The sequence below is a fragment of the Erigeron canadensis genome, chromosome 9, assembly GCF_010389155.1.
Source record: "Erigeron canadensis isolate Cc75 chromosome 9, C_canadensis_v1, whole genome shotgun sequence".
Taxonomy (NCBI): Eukaryota; Viridiplantae; Streptophyta; class Magnoliopsida; order Asterales; family Asteraceae; genus Erigeron; species Erigeron canadensis.
The window spans coordinates 662,119-686,669 of record NC_057769.1 but is presented as its reverse complement, the minus strand read 5'-3'; the positions used below and the strand labels follow the sequence as shown (position 1 = coordinate 686,669).

Here is a 24,551-nt window from a genome sequence, read left to right as displayed (position 1 = left end):
AACTTTTGTTATGTGGCCCCACTTTTCTTGGTCATCGATGGGGTGTGTCGAAAGATCTTGCTCTGGACAAAGGTGTATCTATGAGCTCTATGACCACGTGTATGAAATTTTACAGCCTATATACCTTGTTCAGTAGGTTTATCATGGGTATATAACTATGAACATTATGGCAGAAGTATCACTACCAACATAACACATGATATGTAATGAGAGTAGAAAAAAAACAGCTGTAATATAGGTGATCATGCATTCATATGCTAGTCCTCAATCGAACTGGGGACAGCAACTAATTCTCTTGAATGACAATCAACAGGAGTGTTTTGTTACTAGCTGTTTAATCAACAAGAATGGATAACCGTCCATTATTGGTCTCTCACCGACCGGTCTCAATCCGTAAGAAGATTAAGTGATATGTTAATTTCTTCCGTGATAGAATGGATTGAAGTTGGATAAGAATCTATGTAAGTAAAGTTGGGTCATTCTTGTTCATTGGACTAAAATTAAGAGTTAAGATTTAAATTTGATATTTTAATCTTAACCATTAATTTTAATCTAAGGTTGAAGTTAAAGTTGACATTAAGTATAGAGAATCTTTAATCCATAAAAGTTGTAAAAGAATGAAATCAGGAGATTTATCACCTTTTTTTTAATATCATCGTTAAATTAATTTGTTTTAACCCTCATTGTTGCATACTGAAGCCAACAATGCAAGTGATTGGGAAGTTGTATGGAGACGTCAGACCCCGTACACTACAACTACAACTAGTATATAATTCATCCAAGCTCACATGCTATCAAATATCAATATCAATTTTGACTTTCATATAATTCAATCTGGAAATTCAAAGTTTCATTTAACTTGTAATATTTGTGGTCCATAATAACCTAGCATTATAAACCATAATTCAAAAGGCCAAAAAACAAGTTGAAGCTAAATAATACCGCACCGGACATCAACTCTGTCTCTTAATAGTTGATGCCTCTTTATTTTTGTGAGGTTCAATGGCACAAAAAGGTTGAGTGCGGCCTCAAACAGTACACGCCAGAGCGTCTCAGGCCCAACACGTGAAATATAAATCTAGTACACCTGATGGCCTACTCAAATGGTGGACCAAGCAACTTATCTACCAATTAAAAAAAAAATATTAGCTAGGTTTGTGATTATCATCGAACCTGGTAAGGGTCCATGATAGGCAAATTTTATACTATTGATCGTCCTCGTTTTCATTTATTTGAACGTTGAACCTGTTAGTCAAAACATACATTGGACATATACTGTTGTAATTAAGTGAACTTTATAATATCTTAAGTCAAGACTTTGTTATGCAATATCATACATTTATTAGCAACTTTAATTTGTTAAATCAATAGTCAAGTGATTGATAACTTGATATACGTTCTACAAGCTGGCATATTTTTTTCCTGTCATGAAACTGACAACTGCAAAAGAGACTTGAACTTAAAATCTTGTAACATTCATTTATGTAGAATTTCGTTGAATAGTTATTGAAACCAGCTAGAAGTAAAAAAACGCCCAGTTGAGGACTTGAGGCTCATACATGTTGGGTCACTTGTCAAATGGGTTATGGTCAAAATGGGTAATGTTAGGGTACAAGTCATGTCAGGTCCAGTTCATAAGAAACAGTTTTGTAAACTATCTTTATAACTCTTTGTATGTGAAAGATGATGACAAAAATTACGAAGTTTGAACCAATAAGGAATTCTTCTGGTAGGTCCGGAAGAACCGGTCCCGGCAAGTGCTTCAGATTATATACTAAACACAACTATGATGATTTGGATGAGAACGTAATACCAGACCTTGCCAATGTGGTTCTCAGTTTAAAGAGTCTTGGGATTCAAGATTTAATAAATTTTGATTTTATGGATCCCCCACCAGTAGAGGCATTAGTTAGAGCATTGGAGATACTATTTGCGCTAGGTGCGCTAAATAGTCGTGGAGAGCTGTCAAAAGTGGGTAGAAAGATGGCCGAATTCCCACTTGATCCGATGTTATCTAAGATGATTGTGGCATCCGACAAGTTCAAATGTTCTGACGAGATTATAACAATTGCTGCAATGTTGTCTACCGGAAGTCCCATATTCTATCGCCCAAAAGACAAACAAGTCCACGCAGACACTGCTCGGTTAAATTTCCACATGGGAAATGTTGGGGATCACATAGCATTGCTTTAGGTTTATAGCTCGTGGAAGGAAACAGACTTCTCTACCCAGTGGTGTTATGAGAATTACGTCCAGGTGAGAAGTATGAAGCGGGCACGAGATATAAGAGATCAATTAGAGGGCCTATTAGAAAGAGTTGAGATAAAATTAACATCAAACCCCGTAGATTTGGAAGCAATTAATAAGTCCATAGTTTCAGGATACTTCCCGCACACTGCAAGGATGCCAAAAGACGGATCCTACAGAACCCTTAAACATCCTCAGACTGCCTATATTCACCCTAACTCTGGTTTGATTGAGGCACTTCCTAGATGGGTGGTATATCATGAGCTAGTAGAGACGAGTGAGGGATATATGCGACATGTTAGTCAATTAAAACCTGGATGGCTTGTAGAAATTGCACCTCATTACTATCAGCTCAAGGATGTTGAAGCAGATCGATTTGGCATTAAAGAAAAGGCCTCGTCGTAACTGCTAGAGCCTAAAGAAGGCTGGCCGTGGTGCATCCAGAGCTACCTGAACATGGTACTGACTAAGCTAATAATAATTTTGTAGTTACAATCGACACTGCTCTTGTTTTTGAAATACTGTACATTATTACTAATGTGTCTAATGTAAAACTAATGTTTATTTTGTTGTTCTAGTTTCGTTTCTTTAATTAGATTATTCTCCTTCTCTTTATACGAGTATTATTCTAAATGTTCCTTTTCTTTTTGTTTGAGTTGTATCGATCTATCAGCCTTCAAAAGTGGGTGGACCTTTATTGATTATACATACAAACCATTTAGATGTACATATTTAGTTAGAGAGATGTAAAAACATATGTTTACGCCAGACCGCCTAACACATGACAAGTAAATCTAGTACACCTAGTGGCCTACTCAAATGTTGACTTATCCACCTTTAAAAGAAGTTTCTAACAGGTTAGGTTTGTTATTGACATTGAACGCCCAGTTGAGGCCATACATGCTAGGTCACTCGCCAAATGGGTCATGGTCAAAACGGGTAATTTTTGAGTATTAGTCATGTCGGGTCAAGTTGAACACAAACACTCTTGTAACCTATCTCTTTGTATGTGAAATATGATTACAAGATTTAGAAGAAATATATCAGAATGTTAATCCAGCTTTATCAATAAAGCAATCTAGTAGACTCTATGTACTAAAAATACACATTAGACTGCTTTTTGCATAGAAGTATCAAGGTGGCTTACACTCACATGTGTAACATAAAGGGTGATAACGTGTGAGCCATACACATTTTAGACTTTTTGGTCCATGGGCATCGCTCATACGAAAAACTGACGGCACCGAACGAGAAAAACTTAATGCCAAATTCAATACAATACCTCATGAGAATGACTGCTAAACGAACTTAGCATTTTTTCTTGACAACACTCAAATTTGAATTAATCAGAGTATAATAACTATAGATACATCAAGTAAGATCTAAAAAGGTTATCGATTAGAGCAATAGATCATGAATTGTGGAACTAGAGTAATGTTTATCATCTCCTGAAATGATCCCGCCAATATAACAAGTTTTGAAGTTTATCAGAACCCACAATTTACAACAAACCAGAACTTATCTTAATCTCTACACATCTACACTAGACAATATATTGGGTAGAAGGTTTTACAGAATAGAAACATAATTTACCAAGCAATTTCAGTATGAAATGTACCATTGCCAATACACACATAGTGTTTTTGTAGTAACTGTGAGCATACTCACTGATCCTCTGTTGTTGTCGGTCCTCATGCTTGAGCTCAATACATCAGCATGTTCTTTCACCATCACCCTGTCAAGAAAAAAATCCCGAATCACATCACGAACAGCTTAGAATCTTTCTAGCATGCGGATGCTTAGATTATCCAACAATTTACGGGTCAAACCACTTTTTGAGGAAATTTATATTTATAATGAGTGACATTTTTCTTTGCTTATTTACTTCTTAGGTAATCAGAACTTCCCAAACACTCAAAACCATCAAATGCAGTTTAACTGCAACTAAGCACATCTGAATTTTCAGTAGCCTGATTAACTACGACTTACTATTTGATTCGGATTGATCATTATCACTAATCACTTTGAAAACACACATCCAGATACACATTATTGCGGCGCGTATTTATTGCAACTACTTATCTGATTCCAACATTTCAATACCACATAATCACTTTAAAACACAAAACACAACACCCCTCTAACCTCTTAAATCCAAAATATAAGTAATAAGAACGCGATTCTTTCCCAAACAAACTTAAGTATATCATCAATATGTAAAAGGAAATTGCAACCAACACAAAATTTCGCAAACTAAATCATAATCTCGAAATCTATGCCTAATTTCAAGAAGGAAAAAGAAGCAATATAGATTAGCAAGTGAATTACCCAAAATTCAATCAAGCATCTCCAGTTGGAAACAAAGTCAAAACCTTTCTACCATTTGCTGATTCAAGATCATCAACATAAGATGATGCCACAACCGAACTATTCACCGGTGCCCCAACTCGTTGGACCGGTTGCTGCTGATTTTGTCTATTCAAAAAAGGATGTTGCTCAAACTGCCCATTTCTTGGTGACCCAAAATGACCAATTTGCCCATATCTTGTCTGCTGTTGCTGCTGCAGCATTTGGCCATGATGATGTCCTGCTGCTGCAGCAGCCATCTGTTGCTGTTGTTGCAGAGCAGCAGCAACAGGTACATACGGCATATAATGCTCAGAGTTGGCCCGACCCGGATGCAAGAAATGTGCCGGGACCGGCGAACTAGCAAACAAATGATCAGTAGCCGGGTCACCACCCGACCCGGATCCACCAGAAGACAAACCACCCTGCATTCTTTTCAAATAAAGTCTATACTTTTGCAAATGACTAGCAACATTCTCTCTAGTCAAACCATCAACACTCATAAGTTGCATTATTGTTTTAGGTACAGCATTCTTGATACCCAAATGGGCCACAGCATCTACAAATCTTTTATGCAGTTGTGGGGTCCACACAAGTCTTGGCCTTTTTAATGTTCTTGCAGGCTCATCACCACCACTACCACCATTAGTACTATTATTTGCAGTCATTTCAGTTGATTCATAATCACCCCCTGAATTTGAAATGGGCTGTGTGTTTTGTGGGCTAAGATTATTATTCTGTGGCTGAAAATTATTGTTCTGAAATGGGCCATTATTATTATTATTATTATTATTATTATTATTATTATTATTATTATTATTATTATTATTATTATTATTATTATTATTATTATTATTATTGTTATTTTGGATATTTTGGATATTGAAAGCAAGTGCAAGATCAGGTGTAATTAGTGTTTGAGATAAAGGCATAAGGTCTTGTGGAGATGGCAATTCTTGTTCCCATCTTGAAAACCAATTTGATTCATCTTCTTTCATTCTTTTTTTTTTACAAAAAGAGTTTCTATATCACAAAAACCATATCAAATCCAATCCCAAAAATGAAAAAGTATGAATCTTTTTGGTAAATTCTTGTATAAAAATGAAAACCCAAAGCAGGGAATTTTTAGTTTTGCATGAAATTAATCAGAAGTTGGTCTTTTTCTTTCTTTCTGTCTTTCAATCTACAAAAGATTCGATTTTTTGGAGAGAGGGAGAGAGACTGAAGAAGAAGGAAGAAGGGGTGTTCGAGGTGGATCTTGTTTTTATTTATTCATTCAATTTAAATTAATTTATACGTAAACCAAGTGATGTTCGTTGTGTGATGTATGATTTTATAAACGAAAAAAAAGCATATATAACAAGTGTAATTGATTTTTTAAAATAATACGCATATTATTTTTCTTTTATAAATTCAAATACAAGTCAAATGTGAAGAATATGTGATTTAAACCAACTCTAATTAGGTAGGTTGACTAGAGCTATATTCTAAATCTACTATGTGGGTCTCGGGGGTGAGTTTTTCTCAAGGTTTCGGATTCGAGTATTGGGTTTCTCATCTCAAGGTATTTTTCATGAAGAGGGGATTGGAGGTCCAACAATTTTGTTAGTAGCACGTCTGAATCGAAACTAACTTTAAAAAAAAAAGTTTAAAGAAAGTTTTGTTAGCTCGATATTTTGTATATATGTATATATAGTAAATAAATGATTGAGATCCTCTAAAGTTATTATTAACTTCATAGGTTAAGTTAAGAGAATCTTGATCTTTAGATTAATATCAAAGGTTAAGATTCAAAGTTGATATTTGAATCTTGATCATTGATTTTAATCCAAATGTCAAAATCATACTTTAGATAATCTCAATCCGTAAATAAAATGGTAAAGTAAGCTGAAAACATTTTAAAATTACGAGAGTGGTATCTACACAATGCGGCGGTGGCGACGACAATGGGTTGTGGTAGTGGTGATAATAACGTTTTTGTGATTATTAATGTAAAACAAGTAGTGTAGTTATTTTAAGGGTTAAACGATATATGTTATAAATTATATCATTAAATGTATTGTAAGTATATTTATTGAAAATACTTTTAAATTAGTGAATAAATGAGAGTGATAGTTTGAAAGATAGAGTTGAAAAATATTTTAAGGTCATTTTAGGTAGATATTGGGTTGCATAAGTGTTCAAAGTTAAAAGTATTTTCGATTTTTTAAAAAAGAAAGATAAAAAGGGTGAGGTATAATTTATTTTACAAAAGAGTATAAATATAGATATACTACAACTACATTATTAACATGTGGATAATTATGAAACGTTTACTTGCATAGTGGAACTGTCAAGAAATCATGTAGTATTCCTACTAAATTTGGAATCCCCTTAAAAGTTGAACTTGGTAAATTTTTATAATCACGAAATATTACTTGCAGGGTGGAAATGTTAACACCTATTTTCTTTCTTTGCAATAGAGTTGAATTTTTAAAGTTGTTTCAATTTTAGATAAGAAAACACAATTAACTCAACGATTAGTAAATAGTAATGTAGAGTGTTCCTACTAAATTTGGGAATCCCCTAAAAGTGAAGACTTTGTGTAATTACACCACTTGCACGCCCTTGAGAATGGCCATTGATATTGTTGTACCCACATTTTTTTCTTGTAGATCTAACAGAATAAACTTTAAATCTAATGAATTGTTCAGTCATAGCACAAACTCTAAATAATTTCTTTCACATATTATTTTTCAAACAAGACATGTGACCATGTTGATATTATAAGTTATCAACGTTTACACGAAATAACTACCATGATATTGAAAGAAGGGTGACTTACATAATATACATATATGGTTCACGTATAAACAATAGGCTTATAAACTTGATTAGGTAACCCATGCCAAAATGTCATTTCAGCTACCGAGATTATTAATGTACTCCGTAATATAATGGAATAAAGGTAATAGATTTAGGTATTATCAAATATCAATGGATATCTCATCACTGTATGGAATTAGTGGTCATAAATAAATAAGTCAATACGATAACATAATTGTTATTGTCACTTTCAAGTTCGTTAGATATATCCACATCTATATATGTAATCATGAAAATGCTTGGACTAGTATCAGTCCTTAAGAGAACCTAATGGCAACCCACCTTAGGTGGAGTCGTGGTCAACCACCTTGGTTGTCGGCGTGGTCCGGTACAAGTCTAGCGTTGTTTTGGGTCATCTAGACGAAGTGGTTCTCCCCATGGCGTAAAGCATCAAGTTCATCCTCTCCTTTTTATTTTTGGTTTTTGTTAGGCTAAACGGAGTGGGGCGTGTCTCCCTCACTTTTCGCTCAAATCTCGCCCGGAACACCACCCCCGCTCACCGATTGCACCCCTTGCCCCCTCCAGGCGGATTTTTTTTTTCACCCAAAATCTTCTTTGACCAAGGCTTGTTTTAGGTCCCCCCCCTCCAACGCCCCTTTCTCGCCCCTTACACCACTCCTCCTTTTCCCACCAAAATCTTCTTGTCACATGGTGGATACCCCCTCTCCATCATGCCCCATTTCTTTTAGCCTTATTGATTAGTTTGGGACTTAATTACTATATGAAATTTTGTGGATTATTATAAGGTCACATTCTTAATCTAATTGTTAGGAGCGTGGTTTTTGAATAGTTATCCGATGTGACATGCTTTATTTGATCTCACGTTTAAGTGGTTCGTTATTACAGGATCATTGGCACAACTTCCCTACATATATTGGATACAAAGCTATATTTATCATCATATTGTGCAAGTCTACTACCATAATATTTTAAGGATTTTTTTAATCATAGTTTTTAGTATTGTTATTATGCATTAAAAATTTATATATTTTTTATATTAAAAGTCTACCATTAAATTAAATAATCAAAATATAACAAATTTATACATGTTAAGCTATTATTAGCAAAACATTCTAATAAAGTAAAAATTAATATACCTTTTAATAAAAAGGTAATATAAAGGTTTCTATATTTAAGAGTCAATGTTGGATTTGCAAAATCTATAGGATTTAGATGTGTACACACCCGATTTCTATGCAATCGTGTTTCCTAATTATTGTTACCTAATTATTGTTACGAGTACTGCTTTTTGAAATGGAAACAGACTTTGCAAGAACCAATAAGATTTTGTAAATAATGATTTAACGTGCATAAAAACACTTGTACCTTCTATATTAAAAGCTCACCCTTTGATTTTTATGGTAAATGTACAAATAATTTATGCACCTTAAATACAGCCTTAAGGGCTGTATTTAGCAAACCCCCATATATAATAATCTTGATGTTAGGACAATAATAACTATATATTTTTTCCTTTTTTTTTTGGTTTTCTCTAACAGCAAACAACAAATATTACTAACAACAACATGACGATTAAAAGGCAGGAATAATCCGTTCATGATACAAATTTGAATTTACACCACGAAGATAACTATATCTAGAGTAAATTACACTTTTCGTCCCTTAGGTGAAAAAAATTACAATTTTGACTTTAAAGTTGGCAGATTTTTTCAATCATCGTCACTCGCCAGACGTCGTTAAGTTTTAGCCGTTAAGTCGGACACGTGCAAAACACGTGAGGGACTAAAACTGCAAAAAATGACAACTTCAGGGACGAAAACTAAAATTTACTTTTCTGTTGTCATCATCTTCATCTTCTCCGGCTAACTTTCGTCGGAAAATTTGCCGAAAAACTTAAAATGCCGATATCTCACTTGTTTCTTCGAGTTAGACCATGAAACCACCACCAAACTTCTCAAAATTAATTTCCGCACGCATGATAACCAAAAGATTTGAGTTGCAGGGGCTTGTCAGACCTCCTGGTCCTTTCGTCCCTCTTTGCTCCATCTTTATATATATTTCTAATCTTTCGATCTTATGTCTTTGTCTCATTGACAAAAACCGAAACCACATGAATGTCTCTCCCATTTTGTAATTTTCTTTTTGGTGTAGAGCTTATGGAATAATAATGAGGCACACCATTGGTGTCTTAGTGAGAAGTACGTACACCTAATCCAACATGGACTTATTTGCGACAACAGAAATATTGCATTCTTGGAACAAGCTAAATTGTACAGAAATATTGCTCAAAATCCATGTTATGGGTATTTTGAGTTTTCCGGCAAGTGTTGAATCTAAAATCTTTTGGTTAGGATTCGTGCGGAAATTAATTTTGAAAAGTTTGGTGGTGGTTTCGTGGTCTAATTTGAAGAAACGAGTGAGATATCGACATTTTAAGTTTTTCGGTGAATTTTCCGACGAAAGTCAGCCGGAAAAGATGAAGATGATGACAACAGAAAAGTAAATTTCAGTTTTTGTCTATGAACTTGTCATTTTTTGCAATTTCAGTCCCTCACGTGTTTTGCACGTGTCCGACTTAACGACTGAAACTTAACGACGTTTGGCGAGGGACGATTATTGAAAAAGATCTGTCAACTTTAAGGTCAAAATTGTAATTTTTTCACTTAAAGGACGAAAAGTGAAAAACGTGTCAACTTCAAGGACGAAAAGTGTAATTTACTCCTATATCTATCTAGTATCTATCAATATAGATTTAACTTTTAACATTAAAAAAAATGTCACTTTTAGATTAATATGTTATATTATTGAGTTAATTAAGATAAATAAAAATGAATTGATGCATCTAATCTAAATGTAGTATATATTAGAGATACATTTTTTTAACGACAAAGATACATTTATATTGAATGAGTAAATTTAATTTTTTTTTTTAATGATTATTAATATTCTGCACCAATGTCAATTCATCTATATATTTTTGGGATATAATAATAATATAAATTTCATCAACTTATTAATTATCATTATTAAAATTAAGAGGTTTCAAATTATATTATCATTATTTATTTATTTTAAAAGAAAACCTTCAAACTTCAATAACAACATAATATGTATATATATTATTTGTTGGGTAATGATAAATAGTTTTAATTTGTCTTTTTAGTAATCTTTATAATTATATGGCTATGACAATGAAAAAGTTAAATAATAAAATAATGAAGAAAAATTAATATATTGGACGCATCAAATTTTAATAAAATAAAAAAGATTATTAGGTTAAATTTTATATGGATATATCTTTTATTTTTATTTGTTAAGCCACATATGTCCAACATGAGAAAAAGGACCATCGGAGTTTGAAAAGATTAAGAGAATAAAAAACAAAAGCAATGTTAGGTCATTTTGTGGGGACCTTTTCTTTCCTCATCTCAAAATCAAAAAATTTGTCTAAAGTTGTATATGGGATGAGTTTTAGGATAATATATTTTATTTTAAGAGGATTGGCATATATTAAGTCCCATTAAGAAAAAAACATATAATTATTCGACATTTAATAACAAGTTTTTGACAACACGGGTTTGTTTGATTGAGATTTCCATATATCTTACGTTAGCACATAAAATTTTGTTTTTTTATAAGAGCTCTTATGTCCGAGTACTATTTTAGGCTCTTAGATATCATCAACTAAAATAAAATCATCATAAAAAAAGTATTAAACGAGACACAATATCTAATTTTCACTTATAATAGGTCTGAATAAGTTTGTATCATTTATATTTCTGACTGATAATGGTTTATAATAAAATAAATTTAAATTAAAAATTTATTCTGTTAACACAGACTTATTAAAACTTTATGTGCTAGACCTCCGATCAAATATCAATTAATTCACTCATTAAAATTACAACTACTAAAATGAAAGTTGAAAATATTATCAAATGTTCCATTTAATCATTCATGTACTATATGCATATGGGTTTGTAATTGATTATAATATAAATATACATATAACTATAAATATAAATTATAGGTTCTATTAAATTATATATTTATGCTATTATAATATATATATATTAAAAACAAATATCGAAAAACGTGTAAAGAATAGTATATTTTTAATTTTCATCACATAAGTTTCAATCTTTATATTTTTAACATTAACCTATAATACTTTTTAGTAAATTTTTTGTTTTATTTATTTTCACCACATAAGTTTCAATTTTTACACTTTTAGCACTAAACTATAATACTTTTAAGTAATAGTATACTTTTTATTATTTTTACTTTCACCGCAGAAGTTTCAATCTTTACACTTTTAGCACTAAACTATAATACTTTTTAGTAAACTTTTTAGCGCGTAAAGAATAATATATATATATTTTTTTTATTTTCACCAAATAAGTTTCAATCTTTACATTTTTAGCACTAAACTATAATACTTTTTAGTAAACTTTTTGTTCTATTTATTTTCACCACAAAACTTTCCATCTTTACACTTTTAGCACTAAACTATAATATTTTTAGTAATAGTATACTTTTTATTCTTTTTACTTTCACCACAGAAGTTTCAATCTTTACACTTTTAACACTAAACTATAATAGTATTTTTTAGTAAACTTTTTATTCTTTTTATTTTCAACACAAAACTTTCAATCTTTACACTTTTAGCACTAAATTACAATATTTTTTAGTAAATTTTGTATTCTTTTTATTTTCACCATAATAATTTAACTCTTTACACTTTTAGCACTAAACTTTCATAATTTTTAATTTTCTTTTATTTTAAGGTACGGGAAAGCGTGTATAGAATAGTATACTTTTTTTATTTTTTATTTTCACCACAATAGTTTCATTCTTTACACTTTTAGAACAAAACTTTTATAATTCTTAGTAAACTTTTTAATCTTTTTATTTTCACCATAATATCTTAACTACTTACGTTTAGCACTAATTTTTTTTACTTTTTGATAATCTTTTATTTTAACTACAACATTTTAACCTCTTATACTTTAGCAACAAACTTTATAACACATATATTAGAAAGAAATGTACGGGAAGACTTGTAAAGAATAATAAACTTTCTATTCATTTTATTTTCACCACAACATTTTAACCCCTTATACTTTTAGCACTAAATTTTTATACTTTTTGATTTTTTTTTATTTTCACCACAACATTTAAGTCTCTTACACTTTTAGCACTAAACTTTTATGCGAACGACTTTCACTTTCACACAAAACTTTTACAGTTCATTTTTTAACTGATAAATGTCAGTTTTTAAATAATTTGAATAATACATATTTTTTTCAAAAAATTTATGGCATCTTATCTCTTGAATAGATATTTTTTATTAAACCGTTAACAAATACAATGTAAACTGGAGCAACGTCCGAGTGATATATCTCTTTATTGCAGTATATTAAGATTAACAATAGATGAGGATGGGCTATTGGGGTATCTAGAATTGACTTTGCATTCAAAAGTATCTCAAGAGTTCATATAAAGACACATAAAGTTTAATAGAATCTCCCACATGGGCTTTGCTAGATCTAGACTTACTTTATTATACAAAGTTTATTATGATTGCTCTAAACTTAGTTCATATGGCCCTTGTACCAGGGGACATTACTTTCACTGTTTATTCCCAATATCAATTAGTGGATGCCCCACAAATCCCTCATCCAACTCTACTATTAAGTATTTTATATTTCTCTTTATTTTAAAATTTTCATATGTATAATATTTAAAAGTTTATAAAAGTATCTTATATGCCATTACAGTTGTCAAAAAGTATTTTTAGTTGTTTAAGTAGATTTTGGGTGTGCTTGATTATGCACCTATAAAAGTGAATGTGACATCTTGATAAGAAACACATAATTAACTAAATGAATGTATAGATAACTAGGTAACTTCAAATATGTACATCTAAAATTGTACAAATTGCTTAATAGAGATTAATAGAGAGGTAACATATCGTCGTAAATCTTTACACTTGAAAAGTGTGTTATCCACCTATCCTCGTATATATTTCAAACTGATTAATGACCATTTTATTTTTTTCAAATTAGTTAATGACCCATTTTATTGTCACAAACTAATAGTATCCTTTTATATTGAAAATGAAAATTAATAACTTTTTTTAGACGATTCGTCTATTAAAATTCGGTATTAACATGCAACAATAATGTCTAGATAAGATTTAAACAAATGTACTTACCTGCCCATAGAGATACATTTTTCTAAAGGACATTTGACAATCATAAGTAATGACATTGAATCACATACCATTTCAATCATATGATAACGAGTTAATAGTTCGTGCATTAACCTTCTAATGATTAACATCTTTGTTACTGTATGCAAGAACTTTTTTTTTCCTCTTTAAAGTATTGTATGATCTAGCTTAGTATTTTTCACACTAACAAAGACAGTATGTGATTACTAGTATATTTCAATGGACTCACCTAAATGTCCAAAAGATTGGGGGAGAGATCCCTTCAAGTAACTTGAAAGGTAAAATTAAGAGGATTTTGACCCTTGATTTAAAATCAAGGGTTAAATATTAAAGATGATTATTAAATCTTGACAGTTAATTTTAATTAAAGGGTTGATATCCTCCTAACTTTACCCAAGTTACTATTAACTTGAGGAAATCCTTACGCAAAATATTGGTGGACTAGGGAGACACACTAAATAACATATTCGTTTTTTGTACAGTTGACAGATTTGTCCTTTATATGCAAGCCTTCATCTGCTAGAAAATAGAGTTTCGCCTCAAATGTACTGAACAACAGCGGACAGCAAAAAGAGATTTGCTGCACCCTGAGGGAAAAATAATAAGGCCTCCATTGGTGGTCTGAGTGCCGGTATGCTTCAAATTTTTGAGGCCAATATATAGCTTCCATTAACCGCACTTTGACCTCCTTTTACCACCAATGTCTTTCCATTTAGTTGGAGGTTATTATCTGATTGCATTTGCATGTTAAACAGGTCAAAATATAGAATATGTTTGTTTAGCTCCTATAGCATCAAATAAAGTAGGTTTTGGTCACTTTGTATAAAAATTATCTACTTGGTCAATGATCACTCTTATAGGTCACAAGTTCAAGATCACAATTTTAACCCATTTACTCATGAATGGTAAATTCAGGCTGCCAGTCATTTTACCCAAATGGATCCGAAAATTGTCCTTACGGTTTATTTCGTTTAGTGGGCACCCGTCATGGTCAGGTTGAAGCTCAATGAGCTTCAGTCCAACCCTTTCACCCATTTCATCAGCACCATGTTTCTTACAAGCACTGACCAACACTCCCTATATAGCAATATCAGGTATCAGGTTCCATAGGCATACTTTTGATTAATTCTTTAGCTTCTTTAAGCAAGCCTGCACGCCCAGGAAGATCAACCATGCACCCGTAATGTTTAGTGTTAGGTTCAATATTGTGGGTTTTGATCATGAAATCAAAGTGCCGGCTTCCCTCATCGACCAACCCCTGTGTGGCGACTAGCCCCAAGAACTGCCACAAATTTTCATTAGGAACTATGCCCAGTCTTTTCATTTCTGAGAACATTTCAAGGGACTTATCTACCTGCCCATTCATGGCAAGCCTGAGAATCATAACATTCCAAGAAACTATTCCTTTTTCCTCCATTTCCCAGAAGACTTCCTCTGCACTTTCGACAAACCCTAGCTTCATATACATGTCTACAAGTGAAGTGCCCAGAATACAATTGACCTCTAAACCGTTTTTTTTATATACGTGTGAACCCTTGTACCTTGCTCAAGTGCTGCTAAATGAGAACTTGAAATAACACTCGCCAATATAGTCTCATCAGGCTTAATTTTACCATGAAGCATCATCTCCTTGAACAATTCTATTGTTTCATCATATAGACCAACTTGTGTATGGCCAGATATCAGTGCACTCCATGACACGATATCCTTTTCAAGCATGGAATTAAACACTTGACGAGCTTTCTCTAGTGATCCACATTTCAAATATCCAGAGATCATGCGGTTCCAAGAGATAATATCAACATGGGTACTTGAATTAGTCTTTTTGCAGATGCTATATGTTCACAAGTCGAATACATATGAATCAAAGCATTTTGAATGTTAACATACGATGAAGTTCCTCACGTGTTAAGAACTAGTCCATGAATATATGCTCCTGCTTCAAGAACCATCGGATGTTGAGCACACCCAGATACAACACTAATTACTACTACTTCATCTATCTTGATTCCTTTTTCGTTCATTTCCTTAAACATAACCAACCCCTCACAGTACGTACCCTTTTTCTCATAACAACTAATAATCAGACTACAATTATTGTTAACCAAGGAAATTTAATGAGCTGAGTTGAACCTATTTTCTTCTTGTAGTTTGTAGTTAAGACAAGATACGCTTGGACCAAAAAAACCAGTGCCAAAAAATATTTGATTCGCCATCCACGACAAAACATCTTTCTTATCTTTCATATCAACAAACAACCAATAAGCTTCATCAAGACACCCACATTTTCCCAACAACGCAATCACAGAATTCGACGCAATAACATCCTTTTCCGGCATCTTATCATAAATCCCCTTAGTTTCACCCACATTCTCCATTTGCACATACCCTGCCAAAACCGTACTCCAAGTAACCAAATCTCTCACAAGACTTTGATCAAACACCTTATGAGCATCCACCATATCTCTGCCGTCCATACAAACAGTATAGTACATTCTAATCAAAGTATTAATTACATAAACGTCCATATCAAACCCCATTTTAGCCACATGACATGTACTTGTTTCCCTTGTGATACCGTCCCACACGCTTGAACGGCAAGTGGATACATAATTACATATAACTATCAGGATATATATATATATATATGTTTGTTCTTATGTAACATTTTTTCATACAAACCAAATACAGTCTGTCTTAGACAATGCTCGTTAGAGTTTGATAAATACGCGCAGATCATGGTGTTTGACTGTCCACCACCATTGCAAAAACTTATAGAGAGACTTATAAAAACGTTGAAAAAGAAGTTTCGTTAACAAATGGTAAACACAGTCTCTTTCGTTTCCATGTTTTTTCTTAAAAAAATTTTCAGAAAACATTCATAATTTTCTATAACTAAACGCATTTTTAATCATTCATGGTTACCTTTAGTTAAAAGATCTTTCTGTTTTTTCTCTATAATCAGAAATCAACCTATGCTATTTCAGAAACTACAGTTTTATTTTGGATTTGAATTGACATCTTTTGATACATCACGTCTTTTGTTATTTTGCATCCCTTTTATCATATCAATAGATTCGTTGCTATTGTTGTTCAAGGGAAGCAAACAAAAAAAACACAGTTATAACATCCCGTTCCAACCTTTGTACTATCAAAACTCAGCTCTCGAATTTGGGTGAAATCCCTGATCCTCGGTATATGTTTGCTAGACGTTTCTAAAACATGATCTGATAACTAATTACCCTACCAAGATTCACAATCTAATACTTGCCTATCATTTGGAAAATAATATAATCATGTATAAGTAGACCCTCCATGCAGTACAAAAACCACAGCTGAGACCTGAGAGTATGGCAATCTGGTTTCCATGGGCAAAGCTGAGCACTTACTTTAAACTTCAAAGTACTTGTATCTCCAAATCAACTATAAATTCCATTCAACGAGATATATATGATGCAATGGATTTGAAAATGTTCCTGTTCCACAATAAAGAGTTATCAGTACATAAACTTTTACTGTTCAGTTCAGCCGTTCTTATGCTCACAGGAATTGTAATTCACTAGCAATAGCAATCTATTTCTTTAACTGACATATATCTTTCAGTGACTTCAAACCACTAATCCCTGATGACCTTTTCTATTGAAGCAGCTTTTACTCATTAGACATGGACCATAGCCCAAATCAGCTATGCCACCTCCGTTTCAAACTTGAATATAACAATTGTATTCGGTTTTTGGTTTGTGTCCAAAATAACTCTGAAACTTCCCCATAGATGAGAATTGTTTGGGCAGGGGTTTCCAACATGATTACCACAACTCGAAAAAATTAAAAGCAGAATTGAAAAATTATAATGCCCCACCTAGTTACAAAGCCAGTTTACACACATCCAAACACCCCACAAGAGTAGAGATCAATTTTGTTGTATGAGGTGCAGGGGTTAAATTTTATAATCAGTTTCATGGCACATCCAAACACCCTATAAGTGTATTGATTGACTTTTCTACATGAAGAATATAGATCTTGGCAATTATAAACCTAAAAGGTTGACACAGATCTGAAAGACAACAAAAAAGGGAGAACTAACAGGGATGTTTACCAGCTAGAAACTGAGGTTAATCTTGGTGAGGAAGGTTCAGAGAGTAAATCATCGTTAACAGACACAAGTCTCTGAAATTTTCTAGTCAAAACCTCATAAGACTCTACATCCGATGGCTGTACTTGTACGATTGCAGATCTTAGATGTCCCATTCTTACTTCCAATGCATTATGACTCTCCTGAGATAGCAAGAATTTCTGGTTAACAATCACTGTAATATGAATTGATATTTGATAAAAGTTGCAAAAAACTGCAAGCTATTTATCAACACTGATAGTCAAAAAATAGGTGGGTCGGGCCCGTTGGGTAATGGGTCAAAAGTTTATCATTTGATTGCAGCTCAAAGTAAGCGGATTGGTTCAGGTTGACCTAGAATCACTTTTTGTCGATTACTTTTCTGAAATTGACATAGCTAATCTCCACAGTCCACATAATTACAATAGGCAGTTTTAAAATAACTTTTGGGTGAGTATCAACCCATATGACATTGCCATTTAATGGTTAATTTTACCCATATATCCCAATTGGGCTGAACTTGAGTCCTAGACATTACAAACCTCAATAGCTGCAACAGCCGCTTCGCGACATATTAGAGATATGTCAGCACCAGTACAGCCTTGAGTAAGACAAGCCAGATCGTCAATGCATACATCAGAACTGCAATTCATTTTATCCAAATGAATACGGAAAATCTCCTTACGGTCTTTTTCATTTGGTGGGCCCACATAAACAAGCCTATCAAAACGTCCTGACAAATGTTTATTATCAAGAAATTGAGTTGCAAAATTCCCGGAACTAGGTAAGATGGTCCGAATGGGTCTCAATAATAAATAACATCAGATAAGCTAACTGATACCTGGTCTCAAAAGGGCCGAGTCAATCTTATCTGGCCGGTTTGTAGCAGCAATTACAGTGACATTAACTCGTTGATTCAAACCTAAATCACCAAAAAAATTGCAAAAATGAACACATGATGAGAACCAGCCAATCAGGGGTGTTAGGACTTAATTATGGAACTGATTATTTAAACCCAAAACAAAACAAAAAAAGCAAAGCAGTAGGGCACCTATTACCATCCAATTCCACAAGAAGTTGACTCATAACACGATCAGAAACTGAAACCCCGTCATTTTCCTTTCCACGAACACTAGCAAGACCATCCAATTCATCAAAAAATACAATCGAAGGAGCATTAGCCCTTGCCTTTGCAAACAGAGACTTTACAGCCTTTTCTGATTCACCAACCCACTTGCTGAATAGTTCTGGCCCCTTTACAGCAAGAAAATTGAGCTTCGCCTCAGATGCAACTGCACGGGCCAAAAGGGTTTTGCTACACCCTGGGGGACCAAACAATAAGACCCCCGTTGGTGGTCGAGTGCCGATACGCTTGAAAGCTTCCTGGTGTTTCTGAGGCCATTCTACAGCTTCCATTAACTGCATTTTGACCTCCTCTTGACCACCAACGTCTTTCCAGCTAACCTTGGGAACCTCGAGTATAACCTGATTGCATATTAAACACATCAAAATGATTAAATACAGTTAGGCAGTTGTACCATCAATCAAAGTAGGTTTTGGTCACTCTGCTACAAAAAATATTTGAGTTTGAAGCTTTTAACCTATTTACTCATGAGTGAATTTGGGTTATCTTAATCTATTACGGGTCAAACGAGTAAAATACATACGAAAGCTATAATGGGAAAATGACATTCGGGTAATAATGCCAAATATCTATTTAAACAGATTAGGACTTATAAACTGTTTTAAGATTTGGATTACTATAAAAAGTATCACTTTTGTAATCAAACTTGACAAGGCAATTATATATGGGAGTTAAAATTAGTACCGTTTTTTAAATTTATTTACGAAACTGTACAAGTATGATAGCATACTGTACAAGTAAATGATGCATAGATGTGGTAGCTTTATGAAAATAAATAGTACATCTCCCATTATATATTAAAAAAGCCTGACCAGTTCCCAACCCACCCATTTTGCCATGTTGACAAAAGGTGATGAAAATACGAAGTAAAGTGGACAATTAACACAGCTTGTAGACCATAGACACAGATGGTACCTCTCTCATGGCACTTGGTCTAACTTTAATTCTTGCTTTCTCGAAATCTTCAAAAGACACGCTAAAATCTTCCCCCTTCCAACTACTTTCAACACTTCCGAAATCCACCTCTAAATTAGATAAAGCTGAACCCACCAAATTATTTCCATAATATGAGTCCTTCATATCAAATAAAGGAGCTGTATTTTGTTTATGGATCTTGCCAATGGAGCGCCTAAGGCAAACAAAGGCAGCTTCATTGCAAAGAGATGCCAAATCAGCACCCACAAATCCGTGAGTAGTCACAGCCAAATGATGAACTTCTTTATCTGAAAGACAGTGTTCTTTTTGGTTGAGCAAAGTATGTAATATATCATGACGTTGGACGGGAGATGGCACACCTGCATAAGATTCGACCAAATAAAACAATGGAAATCATCTTATATACAGTAAAGAATAGGTTAGAGGAGAAAGTCGTTTCTTTCGATAAAACACAACTTAAATCGCAATGCTTTTAAAAATACAAGTTGGCAGAAATGGAAGGTCTCACATGTTGTTTGACAGGTCAAATTCTTTTAAAGTAGGTCGATTTTGGAACGAGTTGAAACTTATCAATTTAGGTCAACTGAAACCCCTTTTACTCAAAATTTTGTGACATAAAAGAAGGCTATCATATATGAATCGGTTTGTATAAACCCATGACCGTCCCGGCGAGATTGGGTATCGTCATTATTGTAAAAACTCGTGAATGAAATGATTTGGAAGGTTTTTGGCTTTAAAAAGATACTTTGGGCAACTTTCGACCCAATTTCATCCCATTGACCAATTTCCTTTACATCCAACTTTCTTATTTTACACGTTCAACCAATTGAAGATAAAACATATTCCGTATTGAATTATCAAAAGCGATTCGAATTTTTGCCACAAACAGTATAACTAATTAAAATTATATTACCTATCTCAATTTCCCTATCAAGTCTTCCAGGACGTCTGAGTGCCGGCTCTATACTGTCAGGTCTACTGGTGGCAGCAATAACAAGAACGCCTTCAGTTCTGCTAATTCCATCCATTAAATTTAGTAGTGTTGCAACAATTCTTTCAGAAAGTTCTTCACCACCGTCTTTGCGTGACGGTGCAATGGCATCCAACTCATCAATGAAGACCTATAATCTCAAATTTACAATTATTATTAGAAGGAACCATCGAAAATAAAAACAATTAACTGAAATATATAACAGAAAGTTCATGAAAATAGATGGAAAGAGAAAAAAAAAAAAAAGCTTACCACAGCAGGCAGGGCCTTGGTAGCTGAATCAAAGACCGCATGCAATGCTTGCTCACTTTCACCATTGTATTGACTGACAATTTCTGGGCCTTTTACAGTGAAGAGACTGACACCAGCATCATTGACACATAATCGAGCCAATGAAGTCTTCCCTGTGCCAGGAGGACCATGAAGTAACACTCCCTTTGTTGGGCGTAAACCCATACTAAAAAAGTCATCATAAGAAGGCAACTATTACTTTTTGGCTTTTAGCAAAAACATTTTCATATTCTTTTAGTTATTACAGTGCTTGTGTACATAAGTGCGAGTTTGGGTGTGCCTTACAAATGTTATTATGTGATTTTGAACAATTAGAGATAGGTAATTAACTGAAATAAAATGGGGAGCTGGAAATCCTACTTGCATATGTTATTATTGTCTGTAAGTTGTAATTATCAGAAGATAACTGATAACAAATAAAATGATAAAATTACATTTTTGTTAAACGATGAGTGGCGTTCAGTGAAATGATAGTAAAAGTCTAAAGAAATAAGTCAAAATATATAACAAAAAGCTTGCTACTATATATTTGACTCCTACATAATCAGTTATACTGAAACAGGTACCAAAAAGATTATCCATAACTGATTATTTAACATCTCAAGTATAATAAAGTCCGAAGCACACATTAAAAACTAAATATAGACTTCAGACTTCAAGTTGCAATAATCAAATAATCAGTTCCAAAACATAATCTAAAACCGACTAAGATTGTGTTTACATGCATTAAGCTAAGGTGTAAAAAGAACCTTTGTCATCCAAAACATATGGAAAAAAATGATGATTTACCATAATGAAAGAAAATTTACCTTGACAAAGTATTTCTAATAGATGATGAAACAATAATATCCTTCAAAACCGCGTACTCCTTTGACAAGCCTCCCAACTTTAAATTATCAATTACTTCATTATCTACGCCATCCTTACTACATAGATCAAAATTTGTTTTCCCATAGAACAAATGAACATTTGTTCCATGGCCTACCATAAAAGGGTTGTCATTTTCATTTATATTTGAAGATTGAACAATCAAACCGTTACTTCTCTCCAAATTCCCATTATTACTATTTTCAAATACTTTTTCTGCAGCAACAACCTTAAAAAGACAAAGCTCAGTAAGTATTGGAATTACAACAAGATTTCCACAGAGTATATGACGGGAACACAAAAGCGATGTAGTGCAAGTCTGAAGAAGCTTCTTCCCAATTTCATCCTCCAAAAGTTCTCTAACATTACAAAAATCGGAGGAAGGGTCAATATAGATTGACTTCTCTGTTATCCTTGGTGAAGTCGGCTGGCTAGAACATGGTGAACTAAACTTTGAGTGGGTCACTGATGGCGTTTTTGGAGATGAGAGATTCCCATTTTCAGATGGAAAATCAATGTGAGACGTTTTGTAACTTTTAGTACTAATTGAACTCTTTGCATAAATTAAGGATAAATGTAGGTCTTTACACTTGTATATGGGAAGGGAATTATTCCCATTATTGAAAGGATAAATGAAAATTATCCTGCCAGAGCCTGGGAAGCCCATTGCAGATGAGAGGGTAGAAGACAACCTCACGCCATTTTTCGTAACCTGAAACAAAAGATTAACATACATGTTCAAAAACTTAAAGAGAAAATCATAAATTGAATATTTCAAAGTTCCAAAGATTGTTTTCAAACCTTATAAGAAGGGAAAACTGTAGCTAGAACGAAATGGTTCCCAATTTCTTCAATCAGTTCCTCATTGAACCCATAATGTCTGCCACATTCATCGACTAATGAGCTAAGAGGGTAATCTGATACATCTTTCCTTAATGAAGCAAGTGAAACCTGTCAATATATCAAATTACTATTTAACCATGAAAACAAACTAAGAACCCATTAGTTACTCATATTCTCATAAAAAAACTAGCATTGTAACACGGTATACTAAGGTTAACAAAACAATGCAGCTTGTACTTACATATCTAATTATATAAAGGTGGCAATAAAGTATATACGGTGCATTTGAATATAACTTTCGAAAGTGACTATTGTGACTAAAAGAATCATAATCACTTTACTAACTAATTGAAGTCCCGGATACATATGTACTTCTACTTTTCCAAATGTCAAATTAATTATTGACACTTTTTGAACAACAAAATAAGGAAGGTTATCTATAGAGAACCATTGAATGCTTCTCCAACTTTGATTGATATTTTTAAAAACAACCATAATCAATTCTGGTTTGGGATGGCCCCGGTATAGGATTCTCAACCTTATCCTGAAACTTGTTAACCTGGACACAACCTATTTGACCTGTTTAGCAATCAGGTCAGATAAATTAGGAGGCTCGTTTTCGGTCAAATGGATTGACTTGGGGTCAAACAAGTCAAATGGGATTCAGGTCAGCCTCTCTTCGATAAATCATAACGAAACCACGGATACTTTCCAAACACCCCCATCTCCCAAAACCAACTAAACTACACATTTATCACCAACTAACCACTCTTTCAAACCTAACCATTCCAAACCCAACTCAAACCAACATCATATTACAAAAAAGCAAGAATCTTTACAAGAAAACAACTTATACTTACAGAAACAATACAGCCAGGATTGATATTAGAAGCAACCATTGATGATTCTGACACCCAAACTTTACACCCTTTTGATTCAATTGCATTATTATTAGTATCTTCAGTTACACTACAAATTAAAGCAGATGAACCAATAAATGATGGATATTTTGTTGAAATTGCTTCTAGTGACTGAAATAGTGACTGTTGTTCATCGTTTTCGTCGTTGATACTATTATTAAGGCTTGAATCTGAATTAGTGTGCGGAGATTGTGTTGAATTGAAAAGGGGTTTTGATTTAGGGTTTTTTTTCTTCTTTGAAGGCATTTTTGTTTCAAGAAGGAAAAAGGGTTTAGGGGTTTCTGGGGTTTTAAGTTTTAAACCATAAAATTGGGGGGTTTTGAGGGATTCGTGTGTTATTTCATTGGTCACGGCATGTTTTTTGGCAAAGAGATTTTCACAAGTTTATTGTTAAGTTTTACTGTAGTTTTTAATTTTGAATAATAAACTTTTATTTTAAAATTTTTATTTTGATGCACGTAGCTTTAGATTTTATCGGGAAAGAAAATGTAAAATGAAACGTTACTTTTAAAATTATAAAAATACCTTTTGAAGTTAAACACTTCTAAAAAAGTAAAAACTCTAGTTAACACCTTTGTTAAAAAGCTACAACTTGCAGTTCTAAGTTTTAACTAAAAGTTACAGCTATAACATCAAATATATCATGTTTTTATGTTTGGGTTACTTCTTTGTTTCATAAGCATTACGGAGTGTTATTGTTGTTACCAGTTTAACGGAATTTTTTCAAAAATCGTTTAAGATTGGATGAAATGTCTTCATATTAAAGTGTATTCATGTGACACATAGATTTGAAT

General features: G+C 33.2%; 2 protein-coding genes and 1 pseudogene across 4 annotated transcripts; all 3 read right to left on the bottom strand.

Annotated features, from left to right (window-relative positions):
* Nucleotides 1-3,623: 3,623 nt before the first annotated feature.
* On the bottom strand, nucleotides 3,624-5,816 carry LOC122581937 (transcription factor MYBC1). Its single transcript, XM_043754265.1, has 2 exons — nucleotides 4,576-5,816; nucleotides 3,624-3,982 (listed from the first exon to the last, which is right to left on the bottom strand). The coding sequence occupies exon 1, from the start codon at nucleotides 5,589-5,591 to the stop codon at nucleotides 4,587-4,589; it is 1,005 nt and encodes a 334-aa protein (XP_043610200.1). The 5' UTR covers nucleotides 5,592-5,816; the 3' UTR covers nucleotides 3,624-3,982; nucleotides 4,576-4,586.
* Nucleotides 5,817-14,515: 8,699 nt separating this feature from the next.
* On the bottom strand, nucleotides 14,516-16,265 carry LOC122581406 (annotated as a pseudogene).
* Nucleotides 16,266-16,635: 370 nt separating this feature from the next.
* Nucleotides 16,636-24,077, bottom strand: LOC122580838 (calmodulin-interacting protein 111). 3 transcript variants are annotated; one of them, XM_043752991.1, is made up of 11 exons: nucleotides 23,698-24,057; nucleotides 22,796-22,945; nucleotides 21,937-22,706; nucleotides 21,089-21,293; nucleotides 20,759-20,966; nucleotides 19,825-20,204; nucleotides 18,824-19,250; nucleotides 18,607-18,687; nucleotides 18,308-18,498; nucleotides 17,751-17,929; nucleotides 16,636-17,130 (listed from the first exon to the last, which is right to left on the bottom strand). In XM_043752991.1, exons 1-11 carry the CDS (start codon nucleotides 24,001-24,003, stop codon nucleotides 17,091-17,093), a joined length of 2,937 nt encoding a protein of 978 aa, XP_043608926.1. In that variant the 5' UTR covers nucleotides 24,004-24,057; the 3' UTR covers nucleotides 16,636-17,090. The 3 variants fall into 3 exon arrangements, with proteins under 3 accessions (XP_043608926.1, XP_043608928.1, XP_043608927.1); XM_043752993.1 differs by lacking the exons at nucleotides 16,636-17,130; nucleotides 18,308-18,498 and having other exon boundaries at nucleotides 17,836-17,929; nucleotides 23,698-24,077; XM_043752992.1 differs by lacking the exons at nucleotides 16,636-17,130; nucleotides 17,751-17,929 and having other exon boundaries at nucleotides 18,328-18,485; nucleotides 23,698-24,074.
* Between the last annotated feature and the right edge of the window lie 474 nt (nucleotides 24,078-24,551).